The sequence below is a fragment of the Synchiropus splendidus genome, chromosome 11 (genome assembly GCF_027744825.2).
Source record: "Synchiropus splendidus isolate RoL2022-P1 chromosome 11, RoL_Sspl_1.0, whole genome shotgun sequence".
In the NCBI taxonomy this organism is placed as follows: domain Eukaryota; kingdom Metazoa; phylum Chordata; class Actinopteri; order Syngnathiformes; family Callionymidae; genus Synchiropus; species Synchiropus splendidus.
The window spans coordinates 3267816-3288100 of record NC_071344.1 but is presented as its reverse complement, the minus strand read 5'-3'; the positions used below and the strand labels follow the sequence as shown (position 1 = coordinate 3288100).

Below are 20285 nucleotides of genomic sequence, written 5' to 3'. Positions count from 1 at the left end.
TAAAAAGGAAAACGGCACAAATGAAATCAGTCACTACCTTGTTAGAGGTGGATGAAGGAGTCCGTGTCAGAACGCTGTTCTCATCTCCATATTTTAGCGGCAAAAGCCCCATAAAAACGAATGGATGCAAATCAGAGGTGCACGTTGTTGTCTCCTCATGTCGACTCACATGTGCCAGGCCTGGACCCGGCTCATTTGCATGCGTCACCCGGTGGTCACTGCAACCAAGGTTTTCCTTAAAGCATCGGCCCCTTGTTTCTTCCCTCAGTAATGTTTTATTCAACGTCTTTTGACACACACTTCAAGCAGGAGACCTTGCAAACCAATTAAATATATGATAATGTAGGTGATGGATTTGAGAAGGTGACCTGTGGTCATCAATGGCTGCGATGACATTGACAATAACATCAGTGGATTGCGTTTGACCATGTGAGCGGAGAATGGTCAGTGACCCTCTCTCTAAATACACCCCTCCTTAAACCAGCGCTTTCAAAGGACACACACACACACACACACACACACACACAGAGGGATCCTGGGAGAGAGTTATGCTTCATATAAGTGCATTTGTTGGTGAGGCACATCAAAGTAGGGAAGGATGTCTTTGCTGGCAAAGGCAGCGTAGCTTGAACCAAGCCTTTGATCAGCCTCGCCACTCTGATCATTAAAATATTGTATAAATAATTGATTCAAACACCAGACCTTTTGTGCGTAATTTCAGCGTTTTTTTTCTCACCAAGATAACGGTGAGTTTTTGTTGTTTGTTGCAATAATAATAAAAGGGATATCTTTCCACTGTAAGCCTCCCTTTGTGAACTCTTTGGTCGGCGGGACAGAAGTGGGCTAATTCGCGGGCAGAGACGGGGGAAGGTAAGAGGGAAGTCAAGCTGTGCACGTGTGAATGGCAGGAGGATGATGACACATCCACTATGAAGACGGGTGTGTGAGGAAGAAATAGCCGGAATAGATCAGAAATATGAAGCTTAGATTCCTTTTGAACTTATTTTTGAAGGGTGAGAAGTCAAGAGTGTCAAAGTCGTTCACACGTGGGACCAATATTAAAAACACTATCTACACTGAGAGGATTTTCGCTGACTTTTAAGGTGCATACATTCATGCGACCTCACTTTTTACTTCATTTTAGGATGAATCGCCGGCATTTCTCGGTTTTTAACAACGGTGACTTCATTCTCCGCGACGTACAGCACAGCTTCTTCAATCTCAGACCGAGGCCATTGCTATAGCGGCCAGGTTTGACCCCGAGGCCATATGTTTGACACGCTGATATCAATCCACCTTCCATTCTTACGAATCAAACTCAATACGACTCTTGAGTTTCATCTTCTCTGTTCCTGCTTTCGAACCATCAATGTCCATATCTCTGGTTTACAGTCTATAAGAGCTAATATTAGTTTTTGTCCTTCTTCTGTCATTTTTTTTCCAGTACAATTCAGAGTAGGGAGCATAATTAGAGGAGTTGTTTCTTTATTGTTCCCGTCACGCCCGGAACGTTGTATCTGTGATAAGCGCTGATGAGATGTGAGGCAGCTCTGTCGCATCAGATGAAGGTATTTTGTCTCAAAAACACATCCGTCACAAGCACATTTTACTGGACAAGAGATTGTACACAGATGGTGTCCAAACCAATGGCTAGAACTGAAGTAGTAAAACAATATTAACAGTATTGTCACTGGTATTAGTACACCCTGAAGGACATGCATTGCTATCACAAAAAGAGGCAGGCTTTAATGAGCAACATAACTCACTTGAAATTAATAAAATGTTGACATTTCAACAAGAGCAAAAAGCACTGTTTCTAAAATCATTTCTGGAAACTAAATTTCGGTTCCATTCCAGCCGTATTGATTCCAAAACCTTTACAGTTGAGCCTCAATTTTATAATGGGGAGAGCTTGGCCCGACATTCTGGTAATAAAGTCCTGCGCCAGCTCTGTTAATATGAAAATATGAAAAGCACTTATGAGAAGGACAGAAAACCAATACAGCGAAGGCAACATTCTGATGATGTGACGTGGTCCGCTCAAGCCAGTTTTGGACCAGTTGGAGGCGAGAGATTTCCCTTTCACACTGCTGGGATGTTCTTTGAGTCTCCAACTTTATGTTACTCCCCACCTCTCGTTGTGTGACAGTTTGACAGTCAGTCAGAACTGTAGCAGCAGGAAATGAAGCAAACATTTCTTTAGTTGATTTATATAACGTTACGTTTTTGCCAGAACTTTTCTTTTTTTTTAATCATGAGTTTGGAGGGAATAAGTCACCAATAAATTCTGCTGAACACGGCTTTACAGTCGAAAGGTGCAACTCAATTATGGATGTTGAAAACAGCCAGCTGCGTTGCCGCTTCTCTTTGTGACAAAGTCAGAGTTTGTGTGATGTGGAACGTTAAAAGCCAAAGACACATACTCCCCTCGGTCCTCATGTTCATAATAGTTCAACACTAATGAGTTCCGCTGCTCCTGTCCCCGCAGCCTCCCACAGAAGGCTTTATTTCACAGAGTAAATACCTTTGAAGGCGGAGGTAGAGCAAGGTGAGGCAGAATCACTGACCAAACGATGCCTCGCCACAGTTGTTCCCGCTGACAGAGCTGACCCCTCCGCTTATTTTGACTTAAATGAAGGGTTATTTATTTGTGCTACTTGTGTGCTTTGTGTGCGTATAAAAGCTTAGGTGCTGTTTGTAGCGCTCCATCAGCTGCAAACTTTTCCTGTAACTTTATGCATCACGATGACCATAAACATCTAAGAAGCAGAGAGTTCAACCAACCACCCCTTAAAGTACAGAGCCATCCTTTGTTGAACTGTTACCGGACACCATTTGTTCTGTGTTTAGAGGTGTCCTGAACACAGCATGGTGCTGCCCGCTGTGTGTCTCTCCGTACCTGACTAGTTTAATGGTCAAGTAGAATCAGACCAAAGGACTGTGAGCCTGTTTTGTGCGTTTATGCTGCCACAGCCAGATAGAAATTGTCTCTTTCATCATGTGGTTTGTTTGTTGTTGAAGAGTCTGTGTGGAAGATTAAGGGCCTCTTGAAACATTTTTGTTTAATTTTTCAAATAATGCAAAAAATAGAAAGGGCAGTCAGTAGACAAAATTCATATCTCAATTCATTGCAATAAAGTTGTGTTAACTCGCGAGTAATGACAAAATACTCACACATGTTGTATGTGTTCTGGATGTACTTTTATTTTGTTGTTCTCCGGTAGTTCCTTCTGTTTCCTGTCACCCCTTCACCAGTGTTTCAGGCACACTGCGTAATCAACCTTCCCTTCTTCTACTTCCTGGTTCCAGTCTGCTGTGCCAGATGGTTGCTTCGCTTCCTCCAGTAATGTTCTCCCTCTCGTGTTATTGGTTCCAGTATTTGGCTCCTGCGTGTCAGTTTTCTGCTGCCGTCATAGTTTATTCTTCGTTTTCATTTTCCTTCACTGTTTTGCTGTGTTCCTTGTGTGAGTGTTTGTTTACGCACATTTTGCTTTCTGCGTTTTTTTCTTATTCCTGATGTGTGTATTTCCGCCACTGAGTGTTTTCTGTTCTTTGGGCCTCATGAGTTTTTGCTCTTTAGGCTTGACTTCGATTCACCTATTTTGCGTTTTCAGTTTTTTTTCCCAGTCCCCGCGTGCTCCTCACTTCGGGTTTTGGTGGCGACGTCCTTGTTTCCTCGATCGTTTGTTTGTTTTTTCGTTAAAGTATTGTACTCCTTACTCTTGTTCACTCTAGCACTTCCAATGATTGCATTGTAAAGCAAACAGATATTTGTTTTTGGTTCCACTTATTTCTACACTCATCTTTGAAAACATTGTTCATCTTTTGACTTTTGTCTTGGCATCTCAAGCAGTCGCTTTAACCCAGGGCCGGCAAGGGGCGCCCCCAATTTTGAAGCACGGGAGGCAACAATCCTAATAGCAAATATCTCTCTTGTATCGGACACTGATAAAACTCCTCAGTAGAAAAAAAAAAAAAAACACTCCTCATTAGAAGTGGGCTAATAAAGTCTTCAATATGCTTAAGTGAAGGCTCGGTCGGATAAATAGAATCTCTTTGTGATGGTGTTCAGTTGTCCGAGTGTATTGACGCGCGTATTGACATTCAATAAAGGGAAATCCTCTCAGCAAAGCGCACAGAGGGGTATAAATCCTGCAGACTTGGCTTGAGGAGCAACTACCCTTTAACACAATTACGAGACAGCAATTTTGATTCACAAGTGGACGACACCTTGCCTTTTCATCCGCTTATTGTTATTAAGTGGTGTGCGTTTCCCCAGATGCCCCCCCCCCCACTTCCCTGACTCTCGGGGAGGTATCGATCCTCCCCCTCTCAACCCTCCTGATTTCATTAGGCCGGCTGCTGTTAATTACTCCACACTCCAACCTTTTGCTGTTTCATTTGGCCCGACAAATTGTGGCGAATTAAAAGCGTGCGGTGGGGTAACGGGAGAGAGAAGAGAGCGGCGTCACTTCTGGACGCCTCCCCCTTTCCTCCCGCCCTTTCGCCAGAATCCCTGGTGGCGCGATGATTAAAAAAGTTTATCAACGTTGCCAGCTAATTTGAGCAGGAGCGGGCTCCGCCAGTAATTGTGGCAGAGGAATCGTTTATAAAACTGTACTGGCTGGATCTGGGATGGCTGTCTGGGGAGTTGGGGGAGAAGTGAGCCTTTCCGCACTTCTGCAGGTAGCACTAAATGTTCTCCTCACCACGCGGTCGCGTCATTAGAGGCGCTGTATTCATTTATGCATGTTTGTTTACAAGCCTCACGCCACAGACAGAGCTAAGTAGATATTACCCTGCTTTAAGATGAGGCGCCCTCCTTTAACTCACACACCCATTTGGCTTCCGAGAGATGGAATTAAAAGAATGTGACATGACACATAGCACATTAGTTTCCATTCAATCCCTTGTGCCACTTGGATGCTCAGTGCGTGGCATCTCCACTCGACTCCAGTCACAGAGGATGTCATGGGTTGACCGTGTCCGACTGGGTACCAGCTGATGCTGTTAATCCATGCTGAATCAACATGGCTGCTTCCTGAACATGGATTATTGATAGGAGCTACTAGATGCTGGAATGGCTGAATTGGAATCCGACAATTAAACAGGCAAACATATCACATTGATTTTGTGACATGAAGATGTTCAGCTTTATTTTGACAGCTGGAGGACGATTTACTCGCACAGCTGTGGTCCCTAATAAAAGACAAAAATGGATGATACAATTGTATTATTGATTCAAACACACCTTTTTTGGGGGGAAATAAATGAAAGTGGTGAAAACCGAGGAAGGAAATCTCAGAACTTGTGTGTAGGGAAAAATATCTAGCTATTTGACAAAATAATGTGTAGAAAACTAGTATTTCTTTTTTATAAAAAGCTGAATAGTAATAATAATATTAATAATAGAGAAAAGGTTCAATAGCGACATGGCAGACGTTGAATTACACTCCCAATGACAACAAAAAAATGTGATGTCTTTGATGTAAAGTAAATGTATTTGTGCTTGTTATTATGCACTATTACTGACATTTATTTCACTCTTTCAACACAACAATTTCCTAGATGCTCCTAAAAAAAAAATCATCACCGGTTGAACGAATTAAGGAATTACTTCAAGACTTCACACATACTGTATAGACATCACAACTGAGGTCTGTACATACAGGGGTTGGACAAAATCATGGAAACACCTTAAAGCAAAAAAAGCTTTACGGTGTTTCCATTATTTTGTCCAACCCCTGTAACTCAACTGTGCACCACATGAGCTCTTGAGTTACTTCAGTTTTTGTGGTTTAATAAGAGGAAGAGGATCAGGAATAAAAAGTTCAGAGTCCTCTTCATAACCAGACTCAGGTTGCCACATTTTGGGGATGCATTCGTGGTGATGAACCTTGTGCTTGTAGCAGCGCAGCTTGGGTTCTGTCAGTGTGATTTATTTAGAGAGAGAGAAGGTGCAAGAGTATTCTGAGAGGTCTGTTGCTTTGTGTCCGCTACTGAAACAGGCGCCAGAGATGTTACGTTAACATGTTCAATAAGAGCAACATCTGGTGCCTTTGTTGTGAGATATTTCTCATATGTTTTTATTCTTGGGAGAGCAAAACTTTAGAGGGCGAGATGCCCACAGTAGCTGGGTTGGACTTCAGTCCTATCGCAGTTTCGGTTAGATTTTTCACAGTGATTTTATCACAAACTGTGGAGACTTTATACAGCACAAATGCAATTAAATCTATTAAAAACAACGTCCCCATATTACGGTACAAACACAGAGTAGCCAGCGATTCTAGTCATCATGTGGATTCCACTGAGGAAATGAACGACAGCGCTGAAAGCGTCGAGAAAGCCGGTGCAAAGTGCTGCCCTTTCCTCAAGGTTGAGTACAATTTGGTAAGGAAGATTCGACTGTGTGCAGGAGGAACCTTTCAGAGTACTCCCTTTGGCTGAGATAATAACTTCATCATAATTAGCTGGCGGTGCTCAGGAGTGTTGAACTGTCGGCTGCTGAGGGATCTGGGCTGATTTATTGCTTGATTTAATTATGTATCAAAATTCAATTAGACATGCTTTCAACTAAATTCAAAGTGAGTTTTGTCAAGCTGTCCCTTGAAATCAGACGCAACGTGAAGGACATCCTTCATAATGTATGACATCAAACTTAATAACCATTTACCAAAAAAGTCTTGGCGTAAAGAAAAAGAAGAAGCAGTCAGACATGTGCTTTTCACCCTTCAATTTCTTCAGTTTCACATCTGACATCAAACGGCATCAAATGCGGAGAAATAAACCTGGATCCAGTACCGACGTGAAGCGTGTTGCAGGTACTTTAACAAGTGAGGATACATGACAAAACGCTCTTTGAGACAGCTGAGGAAGTGTCTGCCTTTCTTTACCCACATCACTCAGTGCCAGTTCACCTCCCTGTGCTCCAATCTACACTGGGGAAAAAAGGGGGGAAATGTTTTGAATAAGTGTCACACCAGACTGCATGAGTTACATTGATCTTCACTCCTATGTAAATGTTGGATGTCTGTGCGGAGAAGGCGAGGACGATTTCAGTCATGGTTTCGACTGATGTGGGTTCTTTGTGCTGCTGATATCTATGCTATAAATAATAGCAATTCCTTTTGAATGTTAAAGGCACACTCAACATTTTTCTAGTGCAGGAAATAAATGAGCATCACATTCTGGAAAGCGACTCTTTAGAAAGCGGAAAACGTTGTTAAATTGAAATCTAGAGCACAAACAAGCTCCTGGACGTGGTGGAGGAATGCAACAGTTGCACCGTGAGGAGCCTAAGTGGTGGTGTAGCGACATTGCATTTGACAGAAGAAGAAGAAGGTGATTCTCAACTGGTTGGCAAACTAACATTAAGCGAATTAAGTTTCATATATATTATATATATATATTGGCATGATGGTTCACAGTTTCTCAGTGTGATATGACATTAACCCTGCAACCCTTCATCCATCCACATCAGCTGATCTATGATGTGTGACTAGACAAAGCTGTCAGAACTTCCAGCAGTATTTTTGATCTCTTGCATGTTCATGTTGTCATAGCAGTGTTGATGCATGACACGGAACAGCCATGACCACATTGCGTCTGGAGGTAAATGAAAGCTGTTTTTTGTGACTCAGTAGAGTCTAAGCATAAGGGGCATCAGAGCAGTGTAAATAATTGTGTGAGTGGAAAAAGTTTTCCTGAGCAGTTGTTGGAAGTGATGAAGCTTGTATGGTCCTGTGTACTGTCTCCTGTCTGATCTGCTTCGGTTGAAGCGTCGGCTCTCTTGATTGAGAATGACAGATGTATTGTCCCTCGATCCTGATCGACGATGACACACTGTATCAAAAGTGGAAAGCCTTTCATTCCCTGACAAACATTCAGAGTCAAATGAATGGTTCCCAGGATGTTACTGAAATGATCTCCTGGAGAAAGAACCGTCGAGCAGGAATCCCACGTCGAGTCAGTCCACTCTCCATTTCAACCTGGGTTTGGACGCGCACGAGCGGAGCTCCTCCTACTACACTCAAGCACATGGGTTTGATGGAATAAGCTTGTGAAAAAGGAACCATCTAAATCGTCTTGGCCTAGTTAAGACTTTCAATGAGAACTGCCAAACGAGAAGCCATAATGCTTTATTAATGCCTCCAAAAATAATAGCCTTTCTCTTTGCGCAAGTGACGAGTCTCACTTCAAACGGACTGTTTAATTCTCTATCCTGGTGAACGGGGCGGTTTCATCAAGTGAGTGACAGACAGACCTCGGCATTTTCTTGCTTCAGTGTACTGTATACATCCATCTATGTATTGATAACAGACACCAACATTCAGCCTTTTTTAGTGTGTCTGAAGAGGTCCACTGCACCTCAAGTGTGGAAGCAGAATGGAGAAGTGCATGGTTGTCGTACGTTTTTCACGCAACACAACAACGGAAACAATGTGTGTGTTATTGCTGCTTGACCTAGTTATTCAGGCTGGTAGGAACAATGCTTAAATGAAGTGTTTCAGGGCGCCAGACCAGTTTAGTTTCATCCAGTGATCGCCTCGCATTCTCACTATCAGGACACCGAAACCCTGCACCAGTCGCAACATCGATGGCAGTTTGGCTCACCTCCATGTTTTCATCCATTTAAATCCTGCGCCCTTGATCTCAAACTTCCACGTTTTTAAACACACATTTGTTCATTTCAATCTCCAGCAGGGAATCACTTGACCCATCAGTGCCAAGCAACTGTGGCCGTCTCACCAAACTCCCATCGCTGGTAGCTAAAGTGCAGCCGTGAAATATCGGTTTGGGGAGCAGAAAGCAAAAGTGCAGGTTCTGATGATCACATTTTTAATTCAGCACGGTTTTTGGAGCATGCTCTGATGTTGTTTAAACATATTTTTGCAAAACTTTTCATGGGAATAAACAGGCACTTAAGTGAGACATCAAAAGAGGAAATGTTTTCTGATGAATTAAAAAAACACCAAATCAACATTTTAAACATGAGATAACTCAAGTTATGTAAAGTTAATGAAGCTGTTTACACCAGATTTATTATCTAATTTTTCATAGATAACAGTGGTGTTCCACAAGGTTCTGTTTTACTCTCATGTTCATTATCACCTGACTGTCTGTTGACCTGGGATGATGACATTTCTCCATGTAAAAATGGTAGTGATGGGTGGATGAGGTTTCATGTGTCCCAGTTTTCAGACCTCAGAAGAAAAAAGAAAAAAAAGACGCAAGGTTTCATAGGAAATAGCAGCTCAATAAGGCAGACAGTGCCATCTAGTGGCATCTGAAAAGTAGGACACTGTTTCATGAAACCTCACCGAGGGATGTCATGTTGCGATTGGACTGAATGGCGGAGCAAAATAACAATAAAAGACATGACCACTCATGGCAGGAAAGAAGGTATATATAGCCCATAAAATGAGGAACTGTCTCAAATCCTCAAGTTATTCTGTGTATCAGTGAAATGTTTTGAATTTCTGTTTAAGCCATGCGGAAGAGACACTGTTGTACTGCTAGCTTTGGTCCTGAATGGTGGTGGATGTGTCATGCGCTTGAATCTTTCCGATCTCTCGCACAGTCTCTGACTCAACTGGTCAGTCTCCAACACGTCACACAGATCCATCTCAACTCACAGGCAATACGCAGTTCCACCATCCACGAAATCTTCCCAACTGTCTATGCTACTTAGCGCTCCGAAACTCAGCAAAATGGCCCCAGTCTTTTACAGTTTTCACCACCGCCCCACTTTCAGCTAAAGAGCCATTCCCTCTCTTATCTGTAAATGCACTTTTGTCATTTGTATTTATGACGGCTGATGACTGCGCTGTGGTTTTTATGCAGGGCTCTGCCTGTCCGCGCCTCCCGCGGCTCCTCATATTCTCCAAAACAAACCTTTTCCCAGCGCCAGATGAATTTTGCCTCCTCTCCCACCAGTGGGCCCCGGGTTTTATTAATATCTTGGCGGAAGCAGAGCCAGTGCTGCAGTCGGTTGGTCCCCCGTGCTTTTTAAAACACCTTGCTGTTTCTCTGGCCACAACCAAACACATTAGCATATGTTCTCACAGCGCTCAGTGCCACTCTGCATTTGGTAACTGTCTTGTTATCGCTCGAACCATTCTGCGCTCACCCACTGAATATCCATAAGTGTTAAAACACGGCCATCTCTGCCCACTCAGAGCAGTGGGGATGTGTCTCTCATGACAGGGAGGCTTCTTAACATTTGGTCAGAAGCCCTCTTTATAAAATTGATATTCCTCCCACTCCGACTAATAGCAGGTAATAATGACAATTAAAAGTAATGTTGCCACTTCCTGGTGCATGCTGTGAATAATAAAGCCGTAATAGCTTCCCTTTTTTTTTTACATCCATTTTAGCATGCGCGGTCAAATGCGCTTCATGTGCACTGCGTGACTCCGTCCTGTCAAGGGTGCAAAATTAGCTTGGTTGCGCGCGCCCTTGAAACGGCACTTCCCAACCAGTTCATTTACAAATTGTTTTCGCACTGTAGCACATCTCTTTATTAGAAGCTATCTGACCTAAATCCAGAAACAGATTTTGACACAGTTAAATATTCAAGGTCGGAGGAACGTGGCGACATGGAAAACTACCAAAAGAGAGGGGTCAACTGCTTTTTCTTTTTTTTTTTTTTACGTTGTCTTAAACATCACAGGTTCAAGATGTGAGATGAGTCACTCATGTTTGAAGAGATGAGGCCTTCACGTACACAGATGATGTATTGCTGAGACACATTCATCATGAAGAGGTTTCAACTTTCCACCCATCAAAATGACAAACTACAGCGGCGGCGTAATAATTTCCTTTTAATTGTTGGAGGACATATTAAAGTAAAAATCTGAGATGAATATTCAACATTCACATGCTGTTTGATTTGCACCTCAGCTAAGTGTTTTCGCTGTGACTATGAATTATAGCATCGGAAAGCGATGACAATCCTCTTCATCTGCAAACAAGGTTTGCTTTTCATTACGTTCATCTTATAGCTCCCAGTAAATTGTGTTGGCAAGTGTGAATTTCATTATCAGCTCAGATTGTTTTCTTCCATCTGTGGCTTAACTTTACTTTGCAGCAGTGTGCGCCACGATTTCGTGGTCATAGATGAAGCGAAGAGTTGCACTTGCCCCCAAAAAAGAAACCTTCATTTTGCAGTATCAAAGACTATAAGGAAAGAAGAGGGTGAATAAACTGGAGGGTCTTATTATCTTATGTTGTGTATGTATATGTGTATATTATGAAATGATGTTCAACACAATCATAACACATAAACAACAAAATATACAAACATCATCTCGCTTCATTTTAGTTTTGCAGTTGGATGCAGTAGCATCTACCAACAATTTGGGTGCAATCTAAACAGGATTTGTGGGAACAGAGAGATTTCTTTAAAGCTATAAAACTAAATTAGTGAGCAACAAATGTGCCACAATAAAGTGAATTAGCAGATCATTCAAAAATGAATTAAGCAAACAGTAGAATGGACCTTTCAATGGCAGTTGGCAAAGCTTTCGTCATGACAGTTATCCTTCTTGGAAATGATACTTGCCACATAATAAGCTTTAAAGAGGCGCACAGATGATGGAGTTTACCCCAAACTTCCAAACATCCAGGCAGGAAATGCAACAGGAAAATGTGTCGCCGAAGATATATTGCAGATTGCTGCGATGGCAGTGAATTTAATAATATACTGAAAATATCTTTCCCAAACTGGATGTCTAAATCAAACACCCAAACTAGATGCTCGGGAATAAAGTCCTTTTCAGACTTTCAACTTCAACGCTGTGCAAACTAATGAAGCCTCAAAGGGTTTATCCGAGATACGGAAACTGGCAACGCTTATTCAGATACAAACTATTATTCAACGGAAAAATGAAAAAAAAAACACAAAAAAAACTGGCCAGGAGAATCAATGTCAGTGCTTAGGTATTCTAATATATGCATGTTTGGAATGATCTTTTTAATCATGAGTTGGAGTTCAAGTGTTGGTACATTTATTTGTGTATTTATTTTCTCAGTCATTAGCATGTTATTGATAATAGTTAACACGAGGAGGGTTGAAAGGCTTCCTCCCTCCACTTCAGAAATCAGTATGGAATGAAAGATGATCGTCTTTCAAGTCACGTTGAGGGTCAAATTTATGGAAAAAAAAAGAAAAGAAACACTGTTTTTTTTCTCCTACTTTCCTGAAAACACAAGCCTTGTTTCGCAGATGCATGTAAATGTGTACACTCTAATACACCACCTGACATCGTGAGAGAGAACGAAATGAAGGCATTATTAAACCAGTTGTGTTTAGGACTGAGAGTGGTGTGTTTTGCGGCCGGTACAGGGTGCAGCTGGGTGATGAAGAACAGAACCCGTCCATTATTATGTTTCCTCGAGTGCAAAATAATCCCTTTGCATTTTCGCTGTGAACAAAACAAGAGCTTCTGGAAAGGAATAGCGTGAGCCGACGGTGTCCTCGGCAGGTGAAGCCTCATGCGTTGGTGATCCGGCGGAGCCGGCAGCACTGGAGCGCGCCATGCCGTCCACTTAATAGACCTGGGAATGTCAAGAGAGAGCGGCCTGATCCCAGATTTCCTCACGGATGTGGCCTGTGACACAGGGGTACGTGCCCCCAGCCATCTGCTCTGATTCAACAAATGATTCCGTAGCAAAGGCCGCTGCTCTGATTTGGGTGGTAATTGATTGGACGGGAGGTCTTTATTCCCCGATTGGTTTTAGTTGATGCAGGAGAGAGAAGTTGGGGGGGGGAGGAAGAGCTGGAGATGGACTCAAAACATGTTTGTTTTGCTTTATCTGAAGCCATTTGACTCTCAGAAACAAGGTGGTTTTAAAAGCGCTCGCATGTCGAGTCTAGCGCTGTCTGTTGGTGAACCCCACCGGGACAGAGATTATTGCTATGACTCATGTCATCCTTAAAGACGGATAGTTTCTCTTTATGACTCATCTGTTGTGGTTCTGATCATTCTGCTGGGACTTGCTTTAGGAGTCACTATGCATCGCTGAGTGTTTTGCATGTGGTCTGTGTTGCACAACATGTACAAGTCTGTCGGGGAGATGTGCGGGGAAGACCTCCGGGCGACATAATCGCTTTCAGAATTCATCAAATCTTTCATTTGCTCCCGCTGGATTGCTCCTCAAATCGCATGAATCTTTCGCCCAAAAAACAGATTTCAAAGTGGCATTATTTCAGGATGAGCGTTGTAGAGTTTAAAAAGACTTTAGGACACAACTGACCAATGTTACGTTAAGCATTAATTATAAGTTTCCTCGGGCAAAGATTGTAAAGCTTTTCCCTTTTAGATATAGGCTTTCGACAAGAGGTGCTTCACCACCAAGTAGTTCATGTGGTACCGCCGCCTCGTACAAAGTTCATCCTTTTGCTTTTGGAGGTTTTCCACAAGAGGAATGCGGCAGATGGGGAGATTTTTATCGCCTACTTTGCGGACTCAGAATGGACTACAGTGATTTAAGATTTTTATTCTTTCGGTTATATCACATCACCGAGCAGTGTTGAGCTTATTATCATCAACAAGTCTTGACTTCTTTCACAAGTCTTTCACACGTAAATCACGAGACGAGCAACTCTCAGTGACGCAGACAAACACAATGACCTCGCTGAGCACTCACAGCTTTAACCCAGCGGGGCTTTGCTTTACAGTCTCCTCACATGAAGCCAAGCTGATACACGTTTGTGTGTTGAAAAGTGACAGACCTGATACATTTGGTTGAAGTAACACAAGATGATAAACATAGGCAGTTATTACAACGTCATATTACTTACTTTATATTACCTACAACGATTGAGTACTTGGTTATTAAGGGTTAATACCTGGTAATTATTGCGTTGTTTAGCGTGAACTATTCCAGCCTGAAATCTTGTCAGTCTTAAAGACACTTGTGAATGCTTTATGTTGGTTAAGTACTGGCTACTATGCAGGAATACACCAATGAATTACTAGTTTATTTAGGGTAATATCTAAAGGGTAAATCTAAAGTGTGAGCAATGAGGGTATTTGTGTTGTATGAAGCTCTTTAGTTGTCATTTAACTGACTTATCAAAGGCTTTACTTTGCATTCAAAGTGTGTGTGTGTGTGTGTGTGTGTGAGTGAGTTGTGGATCAAATGAACAAAGAGAGAACAGTCTTTAAATCAGATGAGCGTCTCATATACTGGACTGTCTCTTCTAAAGTAATGTGCTCAAGGTTATGGTAGTTTTTTTCTGACGATGACTTGTGATGGTTTCATGAAGTTTCACGAAACAGTGACCTCAGTTTCCTGGGCCTCTTGATGGCGCTGTCTGCTGTAGAAGCTTTTGTTTTGTCGATTAATTTCAACGACGCCACATCATTTTCAAACTAAGAGCGCCACCTACTGAGCTCTGAAAATTAGGACACTGTTTCATGAAACCTCATCCACCCATCTCCAGCGATGACTCCCCAGAATAATCACTAGAATACTCTGTTCTTCCGATCTCATCCACTGCCTCACGCTCAACACGAACAATAAATAGGATAAATAAGAAGGATCATCAAGGCCTTTATAGAAACATGAGTTTGAAAGTCAATGATGCCAAGGCTGTGCGTCAGTTACCTGAGAAATATCTGAAGCTGTCACATGACCCCTGCACTCATCCCTCATCTAATGTCCAGGGATACAGAGGAATTTAAAAAGGAACATAAATGGAATGGACTGAGCAAAGCACTTCTGAGTCACGGCGGTGACTCAGTTCATATAGTCTCGCTCAGCCGTTACAATGAGCGCTGAGAGCGGGGGCTTCACTTTTATGTGTTTCTAAAGTGACACTGGTGAGGACAGACTTGTACTTTTGAGCCGTTCGTGGATCCGCAGAAAGACTCAAATCACTGGCTGCTCCTGCATAATTGATGTTCTCGCTCATGGACTTCAAGCAACCGTTTGAAAAAAATATATGATAAAATGGACATAAGAAGCCAACATTGTTTTTTTTTTTTGTTTTGTTGTGTCTTGTTTTTTTTGTTTGTTTTTTTTTTTTAACTAGGCTTACAGTATGTGTGACACCATTCTCTCAAAAAGTGCAATGACTCCAGGAAGTCACAATGTCACTTTAGACCTGACCATTGCCTGCATTCAGGCGCCCAACTATAATAAATATAGATATATGATGAAATGAAAATCAATTAAAGATATAGAATGAACTTTGTAAAATTGTGCCATTATCGTATTTGCATGTTGATTGTATTTACGTGTGTTATCCCTCATTATGTTACCAAGATATTCACTGCTTAAAAGCTTTTCTGATCTTAAGATAAAAAATAAACACTATAAAATATTAAAATATAATACTAATTTATAACAACAACAACAACAACAACAACAACAATAATAATAATATAATAATAATAATAATAATAATAATAATAATAATAAAACGTATTTTGTCTAGTTCTATTAATTTAGTAACAAAATATTACTTTAAATTCAAGATTTTTCTTCTTTCACCTCTTCAGGACCTGTATGTCTCCAGGACCCAGAGACGTTCAGGTCGGATGAGAGCTGACCCTTCTCGTCCTGGACGTGGACTGTTTGTTCCTCTTCTCTCTAGCAGGAGGCTACGGTCCATCCAGACCAGAACCTCCCGTCACAGGAACAGCTTCTTCCCCTCTGCCGTCAGACTCTTGGATTTGTAATCAGCCTTTATTGTTTGTGGTTTATTTTATTTTATTTTATTTATTAACAGCACTTTATTTCAAAGCACTTTCCTAGTTGGTGGAACCCCCCCTGACCTGATAAATCCTATTCTGATTCTGATTTGGACATCATAAGCCTATGTTCATGAGACGTCCGTCACTTGCAGCGTGATGTCAAGGTCTGCAGGTTGACACACTTGACCATAACCTTTAATATTAGCCGCTCCTCAGATTCATCTAGTTGATCTGGTTTTCACAAAAAAACATACGTCACCAGTCTTCACAAAGCTGTGAATGGTTTGGTTGCGGAACATTCCAGAGGCCGGGGTGAACCCTGCAGATCTCATGAGTCTCTTCTTGAAGTGTGAGGGATTGATAAATAATTCACATATATTAAATATGTGTTGCCCTGACAAATAGAAGCAGATACTGGCAGCTCTAAATAATGTATTGGTTGTTTGTTCCTGGTATGGATCTGACATATTTGTGGATTGCAGCTTTGTAAATGATATGTGTTAATGGAGCTCTCTAAATGATTGCCCTAAAACACCTACAAGGAAATGCTAACACATGTACATCTAGTCAGGAAAAGCAAGGTTCTGTTTGATGTCCCACACATAAACCAGCAAAAAAACAAAGGCAGGTTTATCCAAGGATTGCGTTGCTGCTCTCCGCAGGCTGCTTGCCTTCATGGTGGGATGGCTTCACCGCATACCTTTTGCCGTTTGACACAGACATGTGCTGCTTGCTAGCGACAGATGCTGCACAGTACAGGTCCCACAGGTCACGAATGACCTTTAGGATTGCCTTTTTTTTTCAGTCACAAAGCATTATGTGTTTGGTGATAGCCACCGATCTGACCCCAGGCGCCCTATTGGGGCCGTGGGTTGTTGCTGCTTGTCTTGTGAGATCACATTTACCTTGTGTGGGGTTTTATGCGAGAGGAGTCAAGTGACTGAACTAGTTTGTGCGATGGTGTGTTGACTCGTGCCACAGCAGAACGCCTTTCATGGCTGCGGTGTTCATCCTATGTTGCAGATACAGTAGGCTGTTTTCTTTTTTTTGCCTGTTTATTTCTGTCCGCCAAGATGTCCTTCTCATTTTATCCATTCCAAAAGTCATAGTTTCTCCTCGGCGCTTATTTATCTGGAAAAGCAGGACAGAGAGAGAGCAGAAAAAAGGAAAGAGGACGAAGCTCATTTTGGTATTTTTCTGCTACCGAAAGCTGGGTAACACCCATTCTGTCAGAAGTGCTTGATCCCCACCCCCATCGCTTGCCCTCTCCATCTGTCGCCTAACAAGACAGTACTCAGAAATGCATGTGTGTACTCAGGCTTGTACAAATGCACATAATTAAAAAACACAGAAACATGCACAGTGCTATTGGTCAACAGTGGCCCACTACATCAGAGACTTAAATCCTCGGTGGCGGTCACAACTGGCTTCCTAGTTCTTCATCTTATATTCAAACTGCTGAGTGAGGATTCTTCTTTTTTATTTTTCAGTTCCACTCTACTGAAATGTAAAGGTTTGAAATGACGCTTATGGACCGTATTCCAGGCGCCATTGAATCTGGGTTATTAAAACGCGGCGCAGCTGTATATTTGGATGAATACGTCATCACTTCTTCACGCTTTTTTTCACGCATGTGAAAAACCGACACAATTTTCTTCAGCCTGAAGCCCAGCGCCAGAAATACGGTCTTATCATCACCTCTTACCCCGACTCCCTTACTGTAACGTTGCTTTGAGGTGGATCCACTTATCAATTATTTAAAGAAAGCACAGGTTTTTTTTTTGTGGTCTTTCCTCTCGCCAGCTCAGTGCGATCATCTCGGATGAAAAGCCGACCAGCGTGAGCGGCAGTGCGTTCGGCAGAGGAGTGACGTGCGTGTGGGGCCGACAATGCTTTGGGTGCGAGCTATAATTGTTGCTTAACAATGTGCAGGCCTCTGAGATTTTCAATATGCAATGTATGGCCTTTAGCTGAGTATCGCCATGGAAACCAAAAGCCCAGAATGACCTGCGGCCCCCACCCACTTGGACATCCGTAATCATCTTTGCTCCGATCCTGGCGCTGCAGAATTTGGCCAATGTGTCAAGAAGCAATTATATATACTTAGCGCTTGGGTACCCGGTCTTCTCCCGCCCCTCCTTCTCTTCCTCGGCTCTCGCTCCAACACTCGGAATATAATCACGGGGCAGTCACTTTAGACGCTTGCTCTCCATTTGTGAGACACACACACACACAACGCACGCCATATCAAAAGGCACATGATGATGAAAATATTATCAAATAAATCACTCTATTCAAATGACTTCACCTGCCATCTGAGCCCACTCACCAAGTCGCCCTGGTTTCCACACTGACTTCTTAAGGAGGGCATTCTGGAACAATTTGCTCTGGAAATTACAGTGCAATAGTGTTGTATATTTACAGCATTTAACACGGATCGTGCTATAGCACTTTTGGTCTTACTTGTTCTCTTAATGGGGTGATGAATTAAAATAAATACACTGTGTAAAAAACAAGACAATGAGGCGAACAGTCAAATAGTATTGTTTAAAAATAACAAAGACCATGCGGAATGAGGCGAATATAATCCATCAAAATATATAGTTGTATTTCAAAACATACAGTGTCAAACTCGAGGTTCAGGGGCCAAAGCTGGCCTTTTGTTCTGCTCTGATTTGTGTTGCGGATTTAAAATTTTCCATCAAAACATGCTGTGAGAGGTGAAGAATGAACAATTAATCCAAGGGTGTCTTAGAAATGTCCTGAAAATGTGCTTTAGGTTAAAAATATATTGACTGTTCCACTCATATAAACAGTCTATAATGCATTTTGGAATCAGATATGGCAAAATATTTTCATCGATGGATTGTGGAGTTCAACGCCATGGTCAAATCCTATTGCCTTAGTGAAGTTTATATGAATATGTACATGACTGTTTACTGGGAATGCTGCCTCCGAATATTCCATTTTGGGGCTGTGTTTTTATCATTGAGTTCTGGCAGGCGTGCAAGTGCAGCCGGGAATCTCACACAGTCTATTTTGAGTGTAGCAATGCAGAGTGGTGTTAGGATTTGAACAGTTGATGACAGGCTGTCAGAAAGCCTCCCTTGACTGGCCCTTACGTTTACCAAAGTCCTCTCGCGCAACAAGCCACTCACCACACTGACCACTCATCCAGAAAATCCGCAGCAGTCTATTTTGACACCTTTGGTGCTAAGTGAAGTGAATTTGTGTGAATTTCTCCACATCACACATTATCCCATTTGCAAGATGCGTCAACCGAGATCAGGCATCGACGGGGAAAAGTTAGTTGATGAAGCGACTTCATAGCAGAGCGCTGTGAAGACTGTGGATTAACAAGTACAAATTAGCTTCGAAAAAAAAAAAATCTGCTTTTCATGTCACGTCAGAAAGTATTTAATTATCACCTTCCCCTTCTTTTTACAGTTCATTTGATAGCATTGATACGTTTTGTGTTTTTAGTTGGGCATAACACGTCTGGCAGGGAAATGAACAGAGGCGCTGAGATGACGCCGACAGCGGAGTAAAGAAGCTGTGACAGAAAATGGCTACACCGGTTGTTATAGCTCAGATATGATCCCTCAGATGTGTTCAAGGTACACATGACAAATGAGCGCTATTTCGGATTTTACTTCAAAATAATTCAGCCTCATCTGTCCAAGAAAGCTGCAGCTGGTGCACCCCAACACTTATTTTATGAAGCTCATTTAAAGAACGCATTTTCCAGGTCATATAAAAAATAAATTTTTAAAAATATTATAAAAATAAATCCACCTTTTTGCATAGTCCTATTGTGTCTGTGTCTGACTGATGGCGTCTCCAAGAAGGCACCAATATATGTACCAAGTGACACAATTCGTGCTGAAATCCACTTGAAAATAGTCACTATTTGATGCCTTAGGAGCGAGAATTGGTTGTTTATACAGAGAGCTGTTTTCCACAAGGCGCACAGGTCTCCTCCCAAAAACAGAGGTTAGCTTTCGACAGGAGTGTGTTTGTGTTGTGATAGCCATGCTAGAGGCTTTGCCCTCTGCGATAGCCTCCATTAACCGGGACAGAAAACTGAAAAAATAGTTGCTTCTTCAAATCACTCAAGCGAATCATGTGAGTAAATCTAGATCAGAACTCATATATAATAATTTGAATTTTCCAAAACACAAATGAATCCCCTCAGTAAGATGCTAACCAATGTCACAACTGAAACTTACCTTGTGAGGGCAAATGGGAGGCGGCGAGCTAAACGACTTCTCTGGCGTCTGGCTCAGGTTCTGCAAGAGAAACACATTATCAGGGAAGTGTTTTCAATGCAGAGCATCTCATTACAAATCTGTAGTGGCAGACGGTGCAGCTTATTTCTTGCTGCTTCCCATTGGCATTTCCCAGCCGTGTCTCAACTGCCCACTAATCCGAGCGCTGGCCTTTTGTTGAATGATATATTTTAAATCTTTGCCAGGACAAAATCATCTTATATGAAAACCGTGTGTGCGCTTGTTTGTTTTGCTTGTCCCACTCCCCTTTCTCTTCCCTTCCGGTGCCACAACAAATCCTTCTTTGTCAAAG

At 42.1% G+C, this 20285-nt stretch overlaps 1 protein-coding gene across 3 annotated transcripts in view; it reads right to left on the bottom strand.

Moving 5' to 3' along the window:
* The window catches only part of pcdh11 (protocadherin 11), a 136059-nt gene that overhangs the window by 60959 nt on the left and 54815 nt on the right, over positions 1 to 20285 (bottom strand). For 2 of the 3 annotated variants that reach the window (XM_053879420.1, XM_053879421.1), the window contains exon 4: positions 19934 to 19993. In XM_053879420.1, coding sequence (XP_053735395.1) covers positions 19934 to 19993 — 60 coding nt within the window. Of the gene's footprint in view, positions 1 to 5807; positions 16836 to 19933; positions 19994 to 20285 lie in introns of those variants that run through there. The other variant, XM_053879423.1, reaches the window with a different exon arrangement.